Genomic DNA, 23,456 nt, shown 5'->3' with positions numbered 1-23,456 from the left:
ATAATTTGCATTGGAAAATCTACAATCTTTAAGTCTTTTAATGCCGACTCAATTCATGTAAATTCTTAGACTTCGACATCGTAACTAGTCACATATAAATTTCTTCAGATAACAAGGGTATCAGAAAAGGCGTAAAGAACGGAGGCAACATTGTTATAACGCTTCGCCGAAGATGCAGAATCGAATTCTCTTGCTATTTCTCGCGAACGACGAGAGTTACGGCACACGCATCGAGCGCATAAAATTGTTAAATGTTTTGCAAACTCCATAACAGAGCTTGCCAAGACAATTACAGCGACTCTAGGCTACAATCCAACTGATATAAAGTTTTATACGGCCGCCTCCTATTCGCAATTACGTATTCTAAGAAGAAATGTGACGTGGACTTAAGAAGATGCTAGTTAACTGGAAGTATTAGAAACGATTTCCGAGAGAGCCCTTCACCCAGATTTTAGTGTACTCGCAACTTAATAGTAATTATATAGAAAGGCGTAATCAGATGTGTATAGTTGAATCAAAGGAATGGATAGTATTTAAATAACATAAGACACAAGTTAAATGTAATGTCTAAAGACTGCCAAACAACTGACAGTTAAATAAAATGATTTATAAAAAAATGTATTGACAGTCTCTTTCGAATACAACGAAAAACTCATGTTCTATTGGATGACTTTTAGATCATTTGAAGCGAGAAACAATTACACAGGGTGAAACGTAAGTAATGTCATTAATTTCAGAGGGATATTGTTTGAGATAATTCAAACGAAAAAGTTTAACTTTACGTTCTGCAAAGGAATTTTACATTTGTTCCGATCAAATTTCTGCACATTTAAAGGACAAAACTAAAATTCTTTCTATAATTTATTATCATACTACATTGCTCTTTTAATTTGACTGAACACATTGGGAATTAAATCAATGGCTTTCCCAAAGCAAGCTATGAAATGTTTCATATAAAACTATTTTTATCTCGAAAATGAAACAAAAACGAGCAAAATTGATTTAAATATTTTTGTATGAAATACCCCAAAGAAAAATCGTTGAAATTAATTACTTTACTTACAGTTCACCCTGTATAGTTCCTAACGCCCAATATGGTACTTAAAACTTCTCGATCTCCTAAATCCTAAGTGCCTATATCTATTATTTTGATCCTTTATTTTTTCTTGTTTCCGTTATGGCAAGAAATGTGTTAGTTATGCAAAACGAGTCATATAGACTACATATTTTAAGCTCGATTTTTCTTATTGAAAAACATTTCCGAGTAAACTGATTTAACAGACAGTAAAATTTTGAAACTCCTATTTACGAAGAGAGGATTTTTTTTTAATGTTTTAGACCCATTAAATTTTCTTTACAAATGATTATACCTGTATTTCATGTGCATAATTTCCTCATTTCTGGATTCGCCCATACGTGCTTCATGCCGTGCCCATCTCAAACGTCTGGATTTAATGTTCCTAATTATGTCAGGTGAAGAATACAATGCAGTTCTGCGTTGTGTAACTTTCTCCATTCTCCTGTAACTTCATCCCTCTTAGTCCCAAACATTTTTCTAAGCACCTTATTCTCAAACACCCTTAATCTCTGTTTCTCTCTCAAAGTGAGAGTCCAAGTTTCACAACCATACAAAACAACCGGTAATATAACTGTTTTATAAATTCTAACTTTAAGATTTTTTGACAGCAGACTGGATGACAAAAGCTTCCCAACTCAATAGGCCTAATAACAGGCATTTCTTCATATTTATTCTCCGTTTAATTTCCTACAGAGTGTCATATTTGTTACTGTTGCTCCAAGAAATCTACAGCTACTACTGCTAATACTATTACTGCTACTGTTGCTAAAAACTACATCTACTATTGATACCAATACAATAGCTGTTACTGCTACTACTAATACAGCTGTCACTACTACTATTAGTGCTACTTCTAATACTACTTCTACTACTACTACTACTACTACTACTACTACTACTAATGCTGTTATTACTACTACTACTAATACTAGATCTCCTGCTACTGCTACTACTACTAATGATATTGTTATGAGTTATAACTAATATTGTTACTGTTGCTAATATTTCCGCTACTTTCTTGTTATTACTACTGCTGATATTAATACCGTTACTGCTGCTGTTACTATTTCTACTACCGAACGTGAACACAATCCGTCTTATAATTGGACGGATTTACGCAATAATAGACCAAGAGCCAAAAACCTGTTTCGAGATATTAACTATTGAAATAAATTTGTTTTTTTTTATAAAACATTTTATGCAAGCTAACATTCATATTTTTACAAAAATAGCACAAATAATACCGAAAAAGGCTAACCGATTTTTGATAAGACACCAGCAGTTGAATAAATATTTCAAAGTAAAATAAATAAATGAATTTTATGCAATACACGCATAGCAGAAAAATTCAGATGTCGCATTCTTCTTTTCTTCAGAGTTAAATTAGCCTGCCATCACGAGATTTGAGAAATATCTCATTTTTTTTCAAATTGTCGGTTGATCTATTATTGCGTAAATCTGACCAATTTATGATATATTTCAATAAACATACGTCAGTCAGACAGATATAGACAGATGGCATTCCCAAAATCATTTTTTCGGTGTTAGGCATGCTGATAACATGCATTTCAGTGAATATCGATTCTCCACTCAGCTTTACGATATCTTCTCTTTATATTTCGCATGATGAGAAAGTAAGTGTTGCGCAGAACTGTAAATATAATAAAGTTAAATAGATGTGTCTTGCTGCGGCTGTTTTGCAGCGTCGAGCTGCGACGTGGTGCTCAACAGCGACTCCACGAAGAACGGCTCCGTGTCGTCGCCGCTGTTCCCCAGCCCCTACCCGCCGCGCAGCCACTGTCGCTACGACTTTCAAGGTCGCGGCAAGGAGCGCGTCCAAATAGTGTTCAGCGACTTCAACCTTTACCACCCCACAGACAACTCCAAGGAGTAAGTGCCACATGAATTTAATTGTGAAGCATCAAAAATGAATCCTTAGGGAACATGCATGTATTATAACAGTGTTACTATAAATGATCTTTCCGATTGCAAACTTGAATAACTATCGTTAGGAGACATTTAGAAACATGATATTGGTATCAATGGAAAGAGAAACTAAAATATTTTTTGTTATATTGGTAAATATGTCGCATATTTATTAATTTCGTTGCTGGGAAACGATATAACAGAAAAATGGCTGCAAACGAAGACAGGAGGGCATTTTGTGTGCTAGATTTTCACATATCCCAGTCTGTTGTCACTGTACAACGCAATTTTAGAAAAATATGAGTGAACAAGTCGACAGTCACAGGTAATTCGTACTTAGACATGTTACAGTTATGGCTTCTTCCACAACTGGAACAGGACATCGAAGGTCTCATTTTTCAGCAGGATGGGGCACAACCCCATTACCACTTAGATGTCAGAAACGAACTGAATACACGACTTCCAAGGAGATGGATTGGACGTGAAGATTTAGAATGTTTGCATTGGCCTCCATGTTCCCCCGACCTCACTCCTTGTGATTTTTTTCTGTGGGGTTTTATAAAAGTACAAGTGTATCAGCCACCATTACCACCTACCATTGAGGATCTTTGTGTCCGCATCACAGAGGCCATTGCAATGGTGGATGGTCCAATGCTACAACGTGTATGGCAGGAAATTGACTACAGACTTGATGTGTGTCGTGTGACATAAGGACCTTATCATTGAGCACATGTGACTTACTTCGGTTGTGAACCAAATGTTTCTCTTTCTGTTTCATGTTTCATGTTTTCCAGTGAAAATTTTTTAAAATTGTTTTAGTTCGTGTTTCTGTTGATACCAATTTCATGTTTTCTAAATTTTGCTGATTTAAGAGTAGCACATGTGATTTAACCTAATGGATAACAAAAAATATTTGAGTTTCTCTTTCCATTGATACCAATATCATGTTTCTAAGTGTCTCCTAACGATAGTTATTCAAGTTTGTAATCGGAAAGATCATTTATAGTAACACTGTATTTGTATTCAAATTGGGTTCATTTCATTATTAATAGGCCTACACAGTGCGCCTACTAAAAAATAATAGTACTGGTAATTGTTTAGGTTGCAAACAAAATCGGTCATTTCCATAATAGGCCCAGTATTTTTTCAGGAAGTAGAAAAAACTGTTATCGATCCTTCGCTTTACCCCAAAGTGAACGATAATTTTATGTGTCGTGCATTTTACGTCCGTTGTTATAATGGTGTCAATAATAATGATTTTATTTTCTGTGCATTCTGTAGATAACAATCTTTGGAAATGCCCGGTTTTGTTTGAAATGTGAGGGAAATATTCACTTTTGTTCGAAGGAAAGTTACTTGACATTTATAACAGTAAAACATACACGTCAGTTACATTATCTCTATCATGGACTAACGATATTATATTACATGGTAATATCACAGTCTAGTATATACAGTCACGAAGCTCAATACGTAGTAAATATGCATCCATAGTTAGTTGCTAACCACTAGGATCGCTAATATCGCCTCATTACAGACAATGCGAAATAGTACCGGCACAGTCTATTGTTTCTAGTACCCTCACAACTCAAGCTTCGTGACTGTATATACTAGACTGTGGTAATATGTAGTAAACATCGGTCAGGCAATCTTCCAGCAATAGGGTCTAGAGCACATTGGTTTACATTACCAAATACATACATACATATATTTTAATTAAATTGTGAAAAAAAATTATGACTAGCATATTGTGAGTTCCTTTACACTCCAACGGGAAAATATGTGCCCAGGAGCTCTGTTGTGGGAAGATGGCGACCTGGCCGGTGCTTACTACATAATCACTCGTACTGTAAATTGTTTAGCATGGTATAGTGAATATCCTATAGCTCTTCCGCCCTTTGAATATAACTTCAGCTTCCCTGATGACAGACGCCTATTCTCCTCGGTTCAAAGCCTTAATCTTCATCTTTTCATCTTTTTACCCCAGTTTTCTCAAATCTTCTTTCACGTCATCAATCCATATAAGCCTGGCCCTCCCTATCCTCCTACCACCCTAATTTCCCTTCCATAATTCTTTAACCATTCTTTGTTCACCTGTTCTTTGTAAGCCTACATTTCTAATCCATTTCAACCCTTCTAATTTTATAAATGCTATAATTTCTTGCACATTATATTTATTCCTAATTTAGTTATTTTATTTATTTAACTAGCTAGCTAGCGAGTACAAATTACATTTATAAAACAAAAATATGTCTAGCCACTACTGTAAGAGCCAGGCTCGTGTACGGTGTGGTCTTAGTCAATAATATAATATAAAATTTAAAAGAACAGTTTACTAAATACAGTAAATAACTTAATTCAAACCAATAAATACAACACAAGAGCAAGAATAAACAAGAAAGAGAAAAAGAGAGAAAAATGCACATCTAAGTTATATATACTCGTAGGCTATAATTTGAACTGGTAATGGAAATTACGGGAAAATGGCTGAAGGAATTTTAATAAATGAACCCTCATTTTGAAGCTTGGAACCCAAATTTGTTCAGAAAAATAGTAGTTTTCAGTGAAATGTCAATTTTCCTTCATCACTTTTATATTTTCCAAAATCCATCTGTCACCAGTTTTGAGAAATAATGGCTTTTCAGAACAAAAAAAAACACAAATACACTACATGAAACAATATCACACGAAGGCCATGACCTGTAGGATTGCTGACATATTTAGGGTTCAGATGGCTCAGATTCTCTGATATCGTAATGCCAATATGTCGGTCAGAACGTTTCTGTAATATTGGATATTAAAAACTTCAAGACTTATTAAAAAGAATTTACATGTCAGATTCTCTGGTGTGTAATTTTCTGAGTACAACTGTCTGTGTATTGGATATTATAAACGACAAAACTTAAGAATGTTTGATGGCATTATTACCATTAAAAATGAAATTTTATTACACTGAATGCCATGATGTGATGCAGCATTTTCTGCGTAAGCCGCTAGTTTAATATAAATTGACAATCCGACAGAAGCCAGTGATATTCAATAAAAACATTAATATAGTCGACAGAAATAAAAGGTAAAAAAATACATTTGTTAATATTATATATCATGGATAATTTTACAAATTTCTTTTTTAAAAGCTTCAATTTTAAAACATTTGTTCTCATATTCTAGGAATAGTAGGCCTATAGTGAATATATAGAAAAAATTCATCTTCTTAGTTACAGAATTGTAGAAGGCTTAGTGGTTTGAATAAAGAGAAATAGTACACAAGATAGTAGGCTATACCGGAGAAAATTGAAACTTCAAGAGCGCTAACATTGAATATAATGCCATTAGGAGGATTTCTAGTCGTTTTACGCCCACGAAACTTAGAAAACATGTAGAATATGGTATTAGGAATCATTTACAGAAAAAAAATTGTTTGTTTAAAACTCCCAATTTTTCTCTATAGATCTCCCATAATTATACATTTTCCCACTGAATTGGAAAGTCTTCTTTCCCGACAGCCACAGACTATACGTATTTCCTGAAATTCATGTAAAAATCATCCACTACCTCCCGGTAGTCAGTATCTTGAACTGGTTCGGCAAAATAGTCGCACGGTACAACCGTATTTATCCGAATATAAGCCGCACTTCTTTTGCTAGATTAAGACTTATGAAATATATCTGCTGCATAAAATCAGGTACGAATATTTAGTCTCATCATTTAATCCATTTGTTACCTATTTCACTACTATATCCTTTTTTTCTCAAAAATTAATCTAAAAATGTAGATGGGGCTTAAATTCAAGGGCGGCTTATATTCGGGTAAATACGGTAAGTCTAGTGGGTGAATACGGTAGGTGAGATATTCTGCACACTTTTTTCACTAACAATTAAGACCTTATAGGTCGAATGAATGAATGAAATGTGATATCACAAAAACACTTGCGTACATGTGCAACTTAGTGGATCAGTTCTTAGTTTATAATGTGGTTATACCATTGCAGGTGTGAGAGCATCGATTCGTTGGTGGCGTACGTGCATATCGACGGTCGCATGGAGAAGATCGACAGCTTCTGTGGCAGCACAGTGCCTAAACCCCTCATGTCTAACGGCCCCAGACTGATGCTGGAATTTAGGGGGATCTATTCCTCCAGGTACTCCAGAGGATTCAAGGCCACCTACAGCTTCACAGAGAGTGAGTCAGAATTCTCCTGTGTAATTATATAGAGTAGGTACTCATTTACTTGGATCTGCAGCTAATACACTTTCTTTCTTTCTTTCCTTTTTTCTTTCTTTACCTTAGTTTAACCTCTCCCTTTAGCTAATGCACTTGCTCTAGTCAAACTAGGAAATGAATTTCAATACCGAATTTATATTAAGCATTTCACGAAGAGTAACTCAAAACGAAATATCCAAATGATTGAAACAAAGGTGACATATTATATCTCATTATATGTTTCAAGCGTTCAGCAATAAATTCAGTTTCTTTCTCATGTTAAAGGGAGAGAATAATTTAAATATGCTGCAAAACCAGTGAATTAAAAAGAAATTATTTAAAATACACTGTGATATGTGAAAAATATTAATTCAATTTTCTAGCATTGTTTCCTGCCCAAGGACAGGTTTCTCACTGCAAACCCAGCGTTCTCCAGTCTCTCCTATTTTCTGCCTTCCTCTTAGTCTCTGTATTATGATCCACATATCTTAATGTCGTCTATCATGTGATATCTTCTGCCACGAACTGTTCTCCCGTTCACCATTCCTTCCAGTGCATCCTTCAGTAGGCAGTTTCTTCTCAGCCAGTGACTCAACCAATCCTTTTTTTCTCTTTCTGATCAGTTAAGCATTATTCTTTCTTCATCCACTCTTTCCAGCACAGCTTCATTTCTTATTCTGTCTGTCCACTTCACACGCTCCATTCTGCTCCATATCTACATTTCAAATGTTTCTAGTCGTTTTTCTTCACTTCGTCGTAATGTCGATGTTTCTAACCCAAACAATGCTACACTCCACATAAAGCACTTCACTAGTTTCTTCCTTAGTTCTTTTTCCAGAGATCCGCAGAATATACTCCTTCTCTATTATTACATGAAATTTAATGTGCATTTATAACCTTATTACCTTCTGTGACTCTATTTTTAAAGCTCTGGTGCACGGGGTTTTCAAGTGAAAAGGATGGCTATATATGGTGGAAAAGAAGTAAATTTTCAGAAATAAAATAATATCCAACTTTAAAATAGTAGGCCTATTTGATATTGTGAAAAATATGTTACATGAAATTCAATGCGCATTTCTCGCCTTCTTATTGTTAGCTACTGTAACGCCATTCTTAAAGTTCTGGTGTACAAGGTTTTAAATAACACTGAACTTCGATTGCAATTTCCCATAAATTCAAATTTTTATTTTATTTCTTAAATAAGTTATAACCCTCGAAACTGCTAATGACGCTTGCGTAATATTTGGAACATATATTCCTTAGTCTATTAGGAAACTTTTCTCTATAACAGAAATTTGTTTTATTCTGTTGCATTTGGTCAACATCCTTCTGGATTTCTGTAAAAGTACCTTTAAAAATTAATTCTTAAAATGTAACCGTTTACGTCAACATTTTGAAAGCGGATATCAAAATTATGCTATGCATATTATTTTAAAGAATGTGGTTTTAGAAGTAAACTATCAAAGAGGTGAATTACTGTATCTCGGCACTTTTTTTTTCTTTTTCAAAATTTGAGTTCCATTTTTTTTTAAGTTTGAGTTCAATTTTTTTTTAACTAATACCGAATTTAGTTGCCGCTGAAATGGGTTTTCTACATACAAAAAATAAAAAATGAGAATCAATTAGGAAAAGAATTTCAAATTATACCATCCACTCCTCTTAAGAAAGATATAATTTATTTCCTTGAAGAAAATTATTCTAGAGACATAAATAAAAGCATTCAATATCCACCCAAAGAAACAGATTAACATTGATTTCCTGGATCTATCTACCTATCTTTTACTCATCGCACTATTTATCCACATAGCCACTCACCTTCCCACCTACCTACTGTACTTGTTCACCTATTCATCCACCCATCTATCAATCCATCCAGCAATCCATGTATTCATTCATCGGTCCATCCATCCACCCAACCCAATCCATCCGTTCATCCCAAAACAATCCTACCCACCTACTTACCTACCTACGTCTAAATTTGAAACTAAACATAGCAACTTCGGTCCAAGGCTTTATAACAAGATAACAGCTAAATTCCAAAAAATTCAATTTGTTAATGCTCCTTATTTTAAAAAGTTGTTACAAAATTGTTGTTTAGGGAGAAAATATAAAGTTTCAATTATTGTGATATCTGAGTTTTTTTCTTTTTCTTTATTTACTTTTTATTCTGCTACTTAATAAAATATTTGCGTTAAAATTTTGAGAAATGCCTCCTGAGTACGAGTAGGTACTTTTTATAGGGGTAGAGAGATTCCTTTTATAAAAAAACAATGTTTATCTCTGTTCTAGGAACAAATTTATTATTAAAAAACCAAAGCTAAAATAAGCCAAATCCTTAACATAAATAAAAATCAATAACTTCATATATCCTAATCCAATATAATTTATCTAGTATAATGTAATCCATGTATGTGCACTGTTGCAGACTTTGGGGTGACGTCAGGCCACCAGCTCCCAGAGTTCCCGTGCGCCTTCGTGTTCAACAGCAGCGAGACTCGCAACGGCTCGTTCGCCAGCCCAAACTTTCCCGGCTTCTACCCTCGCGACACGGAGTGTCACTACTTCTTCCACGGCACCAGGACTGAGAAAGTTCACTTACACTTCAGTTACTTCGACGTGGAGGGCGTCCTGCCGTAAGTGACACCGGCAGACTTTATGTCTGAAGTCATTTGCTAAAGATGACTGAATTTGTCGTCAATCTTAAAATCTAAATCATCTCAAGGAGGAAACAGAATCAGGAACAGACCAGATCTGAACAATCGAGATACAACTAGGGTTACCAGTAGAGATGAACAAAACCACAGTCTACTATATACAGTCGCGAAGCTCAATATGTAGTAAAAATGCAAACATGGGTAGTTGCCCACCACTAGGATCGCTACTATCGCCTCATCATCGCAGCTCTCTCTCCTAACAGACGACAAAATATGTTACACTTTCGTTGTCGTGTTCTTTTGGAAAAATGAACACCTTCCTTCCATTATTGAAATATTAAATGCATAAAGTTAATTTATTATTTTAATGAAGTATATTAAATTCCACCATAAACTCGAAGATACCTGCAAGAAATAAGTTAATATAATTTTTGTTTGTGCAAAACGAACTGAAATTTACTATAATAGCTTCACTCATTCAAGATTATAGCGATAATTAACTATGAAACCAATAAATATTCATTTGCATTTCCCTTTACAACAATAATAATGGAAATATGAATTACTGGAGTAACTTACGTGTACCGGTACTTGTAGTGTAGGCTTACGTAGTTAACAAAGTGGGATGAGGTTAAGCAATAATAATCACACCAGAATTGGAAATAAAACGTGATCAATAAATTTTATTGTAACAGACTTTTTCTACGTCTCTAGTAAAGCAACAAATAAAAATAACAACAAAATTAACAGCTATAATTAAAAACATGTCCTTTGAAAAAAAAAGTAGGCCTAAGCAATAATAATCCCACCAGAATTGAAAATAAAACGTGATCAATAAATTTCATTAAAGCAAACTTAATTTTTCTACGTCTTTAGTAAAATAACACATAAAATAATAACAAAATTAATAGCTACAATTAAAAATATATCCTCTGAAAAAAAAGTAGACCTAACCTTTATTTCTCTGGAAATTTAGCAGCCTAAGTGACAGAACTTTAACCGGTATCTAATGTCCTTTCGGTTAGGCTGAAACATTTCATTGTGAAATTTAAGGATATAATGTATTCTAACAGTCACAAAGAACTTCAAATTAACAGTTTTGTTTCTGCACAGCATTCTTGTGGAAACTCAGGAACCTTTCTGAATCTTTCGGAAATCGGAAAAAGAATAACTCTGGCCTTTTTCTCTCACTGTTGCTACAATTTGTAGCACTACAAACGTCTCCTCCTTATCCCATATCATTATTCAAATTATTATATTTTAGCCATTAACATTTTCATTACAACCAATAACGAACATTTCACAAGCATCAATGTGAAATACGCAACGAGCTAGCACTCGATAGAAATACGACACAGTCCAAAGTCGACCACGGACAGTCTATTGTTTCTAGTTGCTAACCGCTTGGAGCGCTTTATCACGAGAGTTGCAAAAAAACACCTCAAGCTTCGCGACTGTATATAGTAGACTGTGAACAAAACTAACTGCCGCTCTCGCTCGCTGTGTTCGTTGCATTTGTCTTTCGAATCTCGTCTCGTCATTCTCGCTGCGCTTCGAGTCTCGCTCATCATTCTCGAAGTAGCATTTGGTCGACGTGGAAAGATTTCGTAACTTTGAATAACATACATAATTGAAATAAATAACATAAATGTTTAAATGAGACAAAAAGACAAAACAGAACAGTATCTTAGTTATCAAAATGTTTTGGTTCTATTATACTAGTGGTTTGTGCAGCAAATGCTGCAAACTAAGTTCATTAGACGTTCAAATAAAAATGTTTCAGATTTATTTTCAATGAAGAATACCAGACATTTTGAAAGTTATTTGCTTCCATAATAATGAAACATATTCTCTCCGAATAGTTTTTTTATGCCAAATACTTTGTCTTGAACCTATACATCTTCAATATTTGAGTTTAAACGCGGAAACGCAAGTAACAATGTCATGACGATCAGTGGATTTTTCATGTGGGAGTAAAGCAGTAGTAGCTATTTCAGGTCATTATGAATTGTAGGTGATAGTTAAGAAAATGTCATATTTGCCATGCTTTCCAACAATAGACACAGCATCTGGGTAGAGCTGCTGCATGTTTCGTGAACTACCTTTAAATGTAGAGAGTAGAATCATTTTATCCTGCTAAGAGATCTTGCTCAAATGATCGGGAGACTACAATCTTGTAGGCCTCTTATTTTATCACTAAGTAATACCTTATGGTCTTTCCTTAGGATCTGTCATGTTTGCGCTCTCTCCAGACAATACTGGAGAGAATCACGCATATAAACATCTACACCGCACCGCCATATGAAAAAGACCCACACCACTTGATTAATAACTATAAAAATATTTCATTTTTAATGATAACAATTTTAACTTACGTAATTTTTTGTAGTTTTCAGTAACATATACCGTATATATTATACAGCCGCCACTCAGTAAATTAAAAAAATGAAGATCAGATTTAAGATATTCGCCACGTCAACTTATATAACGCCATAAGGTTTGAATTTCATATCATCAATAGACTTTATCATTAATATCATATGTCTATTAGTGACAAATACTAGTATCATGACATTAACTATAATAATATTAAACTTTTAATGGTTATAATGTCATCAAACTACCTCAAGTTTCGTAGTTTTTAATATCCAGTACACAGCTGTACACAGAAAATTATACACCACAGAATCAGATCTGTAAATTATTTTTAGTAATTCTTAAAAGTCTTTAATAACCAATTATAGAGACGTTATAAAAAATTACACAAATGAATATCAACATAGTGTTGTCATTATGATGTTACAGAATTTGCTATGATTTGCTCTAAATATGTCAGCAATCCTGCAAGTCATGGCCTTCGTGTAATAAGACTTATTGTAGTGTGTGTGTTTTGTTTTATTCTGAAAATCATTGGTTCTCAAAACTGACAACAGATGGAATTTTTAGAAAATAGGAAAATTATGTAGGAAAATTAACATTTCACTGAAAACTACTATTTTTCTGAAAATCTTTGGGTTCCAAGCTTCAAAATGAAGAGTCGTTCATTAAAATCCGTTCAGCCGTTTTCCCGTAATTTCCATTACCAGTTCAAATTATATATATATATATATATATATATATATATATATATATATATATGATATTATCTATGGTTATATAAATTTTAAAAAAAATTCTCAAATAAATTTGCATTTCTAAGAAACATAAAACATAACGTTAGTATCTTTTTACTTGAGATTGCACACTTGATCTAAAACATATGAAAATAAATTTTCTAGCCTTTTAACCCTTCAGTACTCGCGTGGATTACAATAGTAATCCACTGATATTTAATCCTGTATTACGTCACCGCCTGCAGCACTGCGTAGCTGAGCGTCAATGCAATTTCTCGTCACAGTCTAAGTGAGGCATTACTGGTGTTTAGACGTATTTGTCGCAACGCTTTGGAAAGTTATACGGAGTTTTATCAAGTTATACGCAGTTTTTCCGAGTGGATTACCATTGTAATCCACGCGAGTACTGACGTCAGTTTCTTGCTCAGGTAAGTGAAATAGTTTTTATATGGTTATGAGTGATGCAATGCAGGAACTTTATGAAAAAAGTGTGTGATATCGTTCCATCCTCTTTGTAGTTGGCTCCAATGGGTACGGAAAATACAAGCAATATTTGCAAGTGGCTAGATGAAGATCTGGATGTTGGCATTGAAAATGAAAGTGATGATGAAAGCAACAAAGAAGATCTTTTGAATGAAGTTCACGATTCTAATTCAGAACAAGACAATGAGGAGGAGGATGATGATTATGGTGATGGTGATGAAAGACTAATGTCTATAAATGATGGAAACTGCTATACGGGAAGAGACAACACTACAATTTGGCAGGAAGAACCAGTATCTCTACGAGGGAGAAGAAGAGCACAAAATATAGTGATTCATTTACCGGGCCCTAAAAGAGCTGCAAAAAATGCGCGGACACACACAGAGTGTTTTGACTGCTTTATTGATCAGACAATAATCAATGTAATAGTAAGGTGTACTAATATTTATATTGAAAAAGTGAAGCGTAATTACGGACGTGACAGAGATTGCAAATTAACAAATGACGTTGAAATTCGAGCACTCTTAGGTATTTTGTATCTTGCCGGTGCTTTGAAATCGGGAAGACTGAACGTAAGAGAACTATGGGATAAAAATGGAACAGGTATAGAGTCAATTTACCTGACTATGACCTACAATAGATTCCAATTTTTGTTACGATGTCTACGCTTTGATAACATTCATGACAGGAAGGAAAGGAAAGAAATTGATAAACTGGCTGCTGTACGTGAAGTGTTCGAGTTATTTGTTCAGAATTCACAAAGGTGCTACATTCCAAGCGAATATGTAACTATAGACGAGCAGTTGGTTGCATTCAGAGGACGATGTCCCATGAAAGTGTATATACCTACTAAACCAGCAAAATATGGGATCAAAATTTTTGCTATGGTGGATGTGAAAACATATTACACTCATAACTTGGAAATTTATGCTGGTATTCAACCAGATGGTCCATTTCACCAAAGTAACAGTGCACATGCAGTGGTGAAGAGGCTGGTTCATCCCATCAAAGGAACCGATAACTGGTTCACGAGCATACCTCTGTGTTTAGATCTTCTAGAAAATGACAAAATTACACTTGTAGGAACCTTGAAAAAAACAAAAGAGAAATCCCTCCTCATTTCACAACTACTCAAGACAGGGAAGTTAACAGTACTTTGTTTGGATTCAATGAAAACTGCACAATTATTTCGTATGTACCAAAGAAAAACAAAACAGTGTTAGCATTATCAACCATGCATTATGATAAGGCAATGGATGAGGAAACAGGAGGAAGCCAGAAGCCTGAAATAATATCTTTCTATAATAGAACTAAATGTGCTGTGGATGTCCTGGATCAGTTATGCTCAGCCTATGATGTAAGCAGAAATTCACGCCGCTGGCCTCTGACTATTTTCTTTGACTTACTAAACATAGCGGGTGTCAATGCTCTTGTTGTTTATTCTGCAAACAAACAAAAAATTCTACGGAAAAACTTCCTAAAAACCCTTGCTCTGGACCTAATGAAGCCACTAATTTCCGAGCGTATAACCCAACAGACAATTCCAAGAGAAATAAAGAGAAGAGGAGAGCAACTGTTAGGCATTCCACAAACAGGTCAAGAAGAAGGAACACGGCCAGAAGGTATTGGTAGGTGCTACATGTGTGGTAGAACAAGAAACAAGAGCACAAGACAATCTTGTTCCCAGTGCTTGAAGAGAATTTGTCCTACTCATTCAGATGTAATTTGTTTGAACTGTGTAGAAGAAATGCATAGGCCTACTCAGATAATTGAATCAGATGTAGATTAGACTCACGTGTGTAAAGTGTGAAATGCAAACATAAACATGAAAGTGCATCAATATCCTTCTTACAATACACAAAAACATCTGTAAAATATTACAAGTGAAGTGAGAATGATTGTTACATCCCTGAATTTTTTCATTTCTACACCCCTGAGTGAGGTATTCGGTTATCAAATATGACGTAAGTAAGGTCAGCAGTAGTGAACTTGCGTTTCCCGTGGGAGAGATTAAGAGAGATCAAGAGTTCAGATGACCTTCAAACATCGAGTGAGCAACAATGCTAGATAACCTACATAAATATGATGATAGTGAACTAACTCATAACTATGATGCAACAATAAATTATGACTCAAAGACACGACCAGTGTTGAAATATTATGCAAACATGTCACTTGAATGCAATTTGTGTACTATCCATTTCATTATTAATATTTATATTTAATACGTTCCGTTATGCGTACCATATCTATTCTTATTACTGTAATAACTGAAAACAATATATTTCTTAACATTTAAATCTAATTCCATTGTTTAAACCTTGTCTGTAAACAAAAACAAATGTGGATTACCATTGTAATCCAGGTGAGTACTGGCGTTACGGATTTTAACGCGAGTAACGAAGGGTTAATAAGGGCCTAATAATTAAATAAAGACTGGAGAACGGATTATTATACACTAAAAGGCAGAGATGATGTTTCAAATAGGCTACTTGATTGTTTATGCATATATAACAGTTGCCAAAGTAGATAAAGCTTCAGTCAGGTATAAACAACTGCTGACTTCGGGACTTCGGGACTTCGGGAGATGATCAATATCGAGTCTCGGAAGACTCACAGCCAGTCTTTACAACATTGTCGTGAGGGTTTTTGGCTTTGCGGGTGCTGATAGTCTCGTTTTCTCGATCGTTGTTCATCTCTAGTTACCAGGTGTCCCGTACTGTACTAGATGTCCCATAATTGAGGCCTAAAAATTTGTTCAATATTTCATACGGGGATACCAAAAATTCCATATTTAAGGACATTAAATCATAGACGACCAACGGTTTTTTTTTCGTTTAATTTCCTTCCCGTTTGTACGGAAGTTGTAGAATTATAACAAGAAACAATCTCTTTTATTAACATCAATGTCTTTAGAAATGTAGTAGCGAAGCAAATAAATTAAAACTTATAGTTGTCTTTGTTCTTGTTAAAAGTTGTTTTATTTCCAAGCATTGGCTATCCATGGTTATTGGTCCAGTAATTGTTATTGGATTAGGCCTGCATTATGTAGCATGTGTGAAGACGCGAAAAATGTTTCAAACCAAAATGAGTGGTTATTTTACGCATGAAACAAATAGGATGTGTTTCATTTAGAAAAATAGAACGTTATTTAGTAAAATGTGTTGCATTCACACCTGTGAAGTAACGGTTAGAGCGTCTAACCACGAAACCAGGTGGCCCGAGTTCGAATTCCGATAGAGGAAAGTTACCTGATTGAGGTTTTTTCCAGGGTTTTCCCTCAACTCAATATGAGCAAATGCTGGGTAACTATCGGTGCTGCACTCCGGACTCATTTCACCGGCATTATCACTTTCATTAGATTCAGACATTAAATAACCTGAGATGTTGATACAGCGTCGTAAAATAACCCACTAGAAAAAGTGCGTTGCAAAATATAAGACCAACTGACGAAACTGGTCATGTATAGAGAAAAACTGAAGTCAAATATATTGTAACTGAAATACATTAAATTATATAACGTTTATCATATTATTAGTGACAAATAAACGCATTCCTTTCAGACACTGCTGAATACAAAAAAAGATCTGTTGCAAAATGTTAAGACCACTTATCATTAATATCCTATAATTCAACCCTTTCTCAGATCTGAAACACACTATCCATCAGGCTCTCTCCAAGTTTCTGTAACACAGTTCAAATTCTTTCCATGTACAACAGAGATCTTTAATTCCTGCACATTGACATGTTGCTTACCATCGCGATGAACTGACTTGTATAAGATTTCCCATATGTTCTCCATAGGGTTTAGGTACGGGGGATTGGCGAGCCATTCCATGATATTAACTCCTTTGCGGCGAAACCAATGTGGATCCGGCACTGTGGATGGTTGCATTGTCCTGCAGAAATATCCAATTCCCTGTTCCAATCCTCTGTGCATCAGGTAAAATTGGTCTTCAAGCAGTGTCTGATAATGTATAGCCATGAATAAATATTATATATTTATCCATGGTTTAGCTTTCATACAACCTTCTGGGAACTCAAGATGTGCTTTGTTTCCGTACCCGAATCCATCCCAGCCCATCAGAGACTTTCTGCTTTGCTGCCTCTTTGAAAATACTTCTTCGACTTTTCTGAGGTCATTCAAGTAGTATGCCCAGCCATCAGAACCGTTCAAGTTGAATTTCTTTTTATCGCTGAATATTACACGCTTCCAGTCTTCCTTCCACATGACATGTTCCTTAGTCCAGTAAACACGTCTCTGTTTATGATGGACCGTCTTCTTTTCCTTGTATTTGAAAATAGTTGTTAATCTGACTAGCCTGGACAACGTAGATTTATGAACACTCTCAGTGAGATCACGAGCAAGTTGTCCCAGCGATGATCCACTAGCACTGGACTTTCTGACCACGTTCCTCTTTTGTGGAGGCGTAAGTTTTTTAGGTCTTCCAGGAGACTTTTTCATTCCATAATTATTTCCTAGCTTCAGAAAGTTATTTCTCACTCATGGTGACCTGTCAAGCCTTCTTGCTATTTCCCGAAGTGAACATCCTTCTTCTTTGTAGGCTTTAACCTGATCTTGTTCGAAGCTGGACAACCCTACCTCCTGACCCTTACTACTTACTGGAGTATTAACTTAGCACTTATTCGTGCACTCTTGATGAACACAACAGACACTAGACTGCTCTCTCCGCAGCTGCAGCGAAGCGTATGAGTACGAAGGTCACGAAGTATTCAGTTTGGTGACAGTTATTGTTAGAAGTTCCTCGTATTTCGATCCACTTAAATGTTGCAACTGTCCCGTATTTGTAGTCCTGTCAACCCTAGATTCAACGGATGAATTGTGTCTGCCTTTTAATGTTACAAGTGGGCCGTTTATTAAGCTGTACTGAAACCTTAATTTATTTCAAAATATTTCTCAAACTATCGTTCATTTCCCTCCTTTTTACAGTTATTTTATTCTGTTTTCCTCCCTTTTTATTTATTCCTTTCTAACATTTTATTTCTTCTCTCCCAGCATTCCTATTCTCCATGTCTCTCTTCTCTACTTTTTTGTCTCTTTATCTTTCATTTTGTCCATCCTTTCTTCCATTTTTCCTCACTCTTCATGTTCTCTCGATACCTTTTCCCTGCTTTTCTTTCTTTTCTCTTCCTTTCTTTGGTTTACTACTTATTATTTTTCATATTTTTCTCTGTTCATTTCCCACATTTTACTTTCTCCTATTTCTTTATTTGACTTATCTCTATTATTATCATATTCTTTTCCGTATTTTTTCTTCCTTTCTTTCTTTCTTTCTTTGTGTCCTTTCTTTCTTTACTTTCTTCCTTTCTTTCTCTCTCTCTCTTTACTTTCTTTCTTTCTTTGTTTACTTTCTTTCTTTGTGTCTTTACTTTCTTTCTTTCTTTCTTTCTTTGTTTACTCTCTTTCTGTCTTTACTTTCTTTCTTCCTTCCTCTCTTTCTTTCTTTCTTCCTTCCTTCCTCTCTTTCTTTCTTTCCTGTCTTTTTTGTGTCTTTACTTTCTTTCTTTCTTTCTTTCTTTCTTTCTGTCTTTACTTTCTTTCGTCCTTTCTTCCTTTCTTTCTCTTTCTCTCTTTACTTTCTTTCTTTGTTTACTTTCTTTCTGTCTTTACTTTCTTTCTTCCTTCCTCTCTTTCTTTCTTTCTTTCTTCATTCCTCTCTTTCTTTCTTTCCTGTCTTTTTTGTGTCTTTACTTTCTTTCTTTCTTTCTTTCTGTCTTTACTTTCTTTCGTCCTTTCTTTCTCTTTCTCTCTTTACTTTCTTTCTTTGTTTACTTTCTTTCTTTCTGTCTTTACTTTCTTTCTTCCTTCCTCTCTTTCTTTCTTTCTTTCTTCCTTCCTCTCTTTCTTTCTTTCCTGTCATTTTTTGTCTTTACTTTCTTTCTTTCTGTCCTTACTTTCTTTCGTCCTTTCTTCCTTTCTTTCTCTTTCTCTCTTTACTTTCTTTCTTTCTTTCTGTGTTTACTTTCTTTCTTCCTTCCTCTCCTTCTTTCTTTCTTTCTTTCTTCCTTCCTCTCTCTCTTTCTTTCTTCCTTCCTTTCTTTCTTTCTTCCTTCCTTCCTCTCTTTCTTTCTTCCTTCCTCTCTTTCTTTCTTTCTTTCTTTCTTTCTTTCTTCCTCTTTTTCTTTCTTCCTTCCTTCCTTTCTTTCTTTCTTTCTTTCTTTTCTTCCTTCCTCTCTTTACTTCTATATTTCTATTTCTTCCCTAGTATTCTTATTCCCACACTCGTGCTCCAGATGCGAGGCGATCTCCGCCAGCGACTACGTGGAGTTCTCCAACTTCATGGCGCACGACCGCAAGTACTCGCGCAAGTGCGGCCAGCTCAAGGAGTTCGACATCGAGTCGGACAGAAAGTTCTTCAGGGTCACGTTCCGCTCCAACGACCGGCTGGACGGCACGGGCTTCCGCGCCACGTACCAGTTCCTGGACGAGGTAGACAACAACACGCCCAAGCCCGTACACAAGAGCGCGGCACACAAAATGCGTAAGTCAAGACCCTGACTGACTTGGGACGATCAGCACCCAACTCGAGGTGTGGTTTTGTGACTAAAACTGTGACCATACAATTATTTATTTATTTTAAAAATAGATTTCGAATTCTTATTTGAGGGAAGTATGAAAAGTATATCTAGATAACGTCAAATTTTCCTAATCCATATTCTATTTCCTCTGAAACTATTTAAGATAATGTTATGAAAAATGTACAGGGTATAGATCAGCCCTGGGCGCAACCGGGAAATGAAAGGGAATTCAGAAACCCCCGCCCATGTCCTTTTCGCTTACATCACCTTATAAACAAAGTTCGTAAAATCTATGATACCTGCCTTATTCAATCCGTCACTGAGCAATGCTTACCTTCTTGTATACTCGTCTCAGCTGGGGAAGGGGAACTCTGCAGTGACTCGATTGAGTTATTACTGCCCAGGCCTTGTATAGATCCATATATTTTTAATTCATAGCTCTATTTATATCACGATACTATTACTCAATATGTTCAACTCTTCAGTGAAATATAAAAAATAATGCTAATATTGATATTCTACAGTATAGAGCTGTAGAGTAATATTAATTTTCCTGTATTCAGCATAGTTTCATTGCTGGAGAAATATACGTAAAGCGGTATTATTATGTTTATTAATGTCTTAACGTTGAAGAAATGATATTCTTTTCTACAATTGAGCAAATTAGAATAGAGCATTACTAAAGTTCCATTTCACATTTACCTTTAAGGAAAAAAAAAAGATTTAAAAGAGAATATGTATTTTTTTATGAATAGGATTTTCACTATGAAAATTAAGGAAAGGGATAAAAATAAGTTCAATTTTTTGTTCAAAGTGTTCATGAGAGAAGATTGAAATTTACAATGTATGATTATGATACTGATATAGCATATTCAGTAAAAATGTCAACTCTGTGAATTTTAGAATTTTCAGTAGCGCTTGCGTTAACCCTTTGAGGCACAAATGTTATTTTTTATGTTTTTCATATCATGGATCATAAGAAAACTTCGATCAATTTCTTTTCGAAATTTTAACTCTGCACACAATTTTAAACACAGATGGCACCTCAATTTATCCTCAAGGGATGGTTGCATGGTGGAACATCTGTGCTATTTGTAGAGAAAGAAAGGAAAACGGTGCTTATGTTGTATATTATAGACTGTATAGGCTACAATGATGGATCTTCAGGATGAGACAGATTCTAAGTCCATAGATATGATACAAATTAAAAATAATAATGATTATTTTACTTCGGAATATGTATTATCCTAGATCATATATACTCAGATAGGTCGGCCTTATAAGTTTTGAGGTTAACAACTTTTGGCAGGTTTACTGCGCTGCCATCTAGTTGTTACATAAGGAGTCACGTCATAATTCCCATTTGAATTGCATTAACGACTGCACTGCCATCTCGTGTTCGTTTATGGCGGACGGGTGGCGATTCTGGCGGTTGTTCTCTTCAAAGTGCTGCCGATTTTAACATGCCGGCCCGGATGGCTCAAGCGGTAGGGGCACGGCATGTCTCTACCGCTTGGTCCGAAGGGTTGTGGGTTCGAGTCCCGCCTCGGTCATGGGTATTGTGTTTGTATTTGTGTAAGTAAAACAAATGAAAAACGAAAACAGAAAACAAAGATGACTTTCGATGAAAGAGTAATGGAACGGAGAAAAATTTTCTCCGGCGCCGGGATTTGAACCCGGGTTTTCAGCTCTACGTGCTGATGCTTTATCCATAAGCCACACCGGATACTCACCCCGGCGTCGGACAGAATCGTCTCAGATTAAATTCCAACTCTTGGGTTCCCTCTAGTGGCCGCCCTCTGCACTACGTCATAGATGTCTATGAACGAAAGACTGAAGTCCACACATGTGCTGAGGTGCACTCGTTATGAGTGACTCATGTGTGGACTTCAGTCCTACGTTCATAGACATCTGTGACGTAGTGCAGAGGGCGGCCACTAGAGGGAACCCAAGAGCTGGAATTTAATCTGAGACGATTCTGTCCGACGCCGGAGTGAGTATCCGATGTGGCTTAGTGGATAAAGCATCAGCACGTAGAGCTGAAAACCCTGGTTCTCTGTTCCATTACTCTTTCATCGTATGATGACGCAGAATATCTGCATGGAAATATCATATATATATACTTCGGTACATTAAAAATAATATAAAAGATAACTTTGGTAAACGGCCTCTGGCCGGTCTAAATTAAAAAAAAAAATAGCGATGAGTTATCTGTTACATATATGTCTTTCTCGTGTTAAATTCTATCGTACCTGGTTAACATGTTTCGGCCTGTTATGGGCCTTCTTCAGATGATTTACAATATGACAGACAAGGTTTCGAGCTGAAGTTGTTCACTTCATGTTTCAGAATATGAGGTGACACACTTTTCCCTGTCGCTGCTGCTGTGCGTTGCCCTGCTGCTCTTCACAACCAGGGGTTGAAGCCAGGACGCCGCACCACCAACTAGCAATACAGAAAAGGCGCGCCCCTCGGTGAGTGAGCTGTTAAGGACGCTGGACACAGGACAATCAGTTTTTAATAAGCATACAATATTAGGAGAACAATGTTGTTTGTTATTTACACCGGAAGGTTGAGTGGCAGTGCATCTTGTACAGACTCCCACGAGCACGCTCTCACGAAGTATCTGTACATAGCATTACACAGACTAGGTTAACGCCGAGCTGGCGAACACGAGGGGGCGAAGAGAAGCGAGCTGTGCCGAGCAGAAATCAAAACTAGATTTCAGTACGCAACTCTCTGCATGCCAGTCAAGCAGTACATCTTTAGTTCTGCCCTTCTTGTCTTTGCAAGAGAGAAATATACAGTCTTAGCTCTTCAAGATGCCTGTGCAATATTAGGGTTGTACAAAAGTCATGAAGAAATATACAATATTATCTCAAGTAGGGAGGGACTCCTTTAACTAGCATAAGTTTACCATGCTTCAACATTTTTTTGCTCAAAATCTAAGATTCTTTGGTAATAAAAATAGGTATGTTTAATATACACTATCTGTACATCACTAAGCAATCTTAATGTTTTTGAAAACCTGATAGATTTTTTAATCATGAAAATTTGTGATGTATTTTGTTCAGCCAGGCAGCTTTTACCTGGTAACAATAGTACATTATGCAACGAGCCTATAATGATAGTAATTAAGACGCAATTATGTTTATGAAACGAGCGCAAGCTCGTTTCATAATTTTCATACGAGCGTCTTAATTACCATTATAGGCAAGTTTCATACGACTTTTTATGCTCGACCATATTTCTAACTTGAAATTATTCAGAAATATTCATTTTATTTGTATCTGACAGAAGATCGGAAGTGACCTTGTCCATATCTCGAAATTGTGAGATGTGCGCAGACGCGAAAGTATTGATTTTTTCCGAGGAACAATAATGTCATTGACCTTGATGTAATGCAGAAAATGTATAACCTGGAAATTATTTAGAATTGAAAAACGAGACGACAAATTG

At 35.7% G+C, this 23,456-nt stretch overlaps 1 protein-coding gene across 1 annotated transcript in view; it reads left to right on the top strand.

Annotated features, from left to right (window-relative positions):
- The window catches only part of LOC138712307 (suppressor of lurcher protein 1-like), a 548,854-nt gene extending 525,670 nt beyond the window's left edge, over positions 1-23,184 (top strand). The window contains exons 2-6 of the mRNA XM_069843936.1: positions 2,782-2,968; positions 6,996-7,186; positions 9,633-9,840; positions 19,713-19,960; positions 22,347-23,184. Of these exons, the coding sequence (XP_069700037.1) occupies positions 2,782-2,968; positions 6,996-7,186; positions 9,633-9,840; positions 19,713-19,960; positions 22,347-22,420 (908 nt within the window). The 3' untranslated portion in view covers positions 22,421-23,184. The remainder of the gene's footprint in view (positions 1-2,781; positions 2,969-6,995; positions 7,187-9,632; positions 9,841-19,712; positions 19,961-22,346) is intronic.
- Positions 23,185-23,456: the final 272 nt, after the last annotated feature.

This window comes from Periplaneta americana, chromosome 13 (assembly GCF_040183065.1).
Source record: "Periplaneta americana isolate PAMFEO1 chromosome 13, P.americana_PAMFEO1_priV1, whole genome shotgun sequence".
In the NCBI taxonomy this organism is placed as follows: domain Eukaryota; kingdom Metazoa; phylum Arthropoda; class Insecta; order Blattodea; family Blattidae; genus Periplaneta; species Periplaneta americana.
Note: the sequence above shows the minus strand (reverse complement) of the source record. Positions and strands in the feature narration are given on the sequence as shown.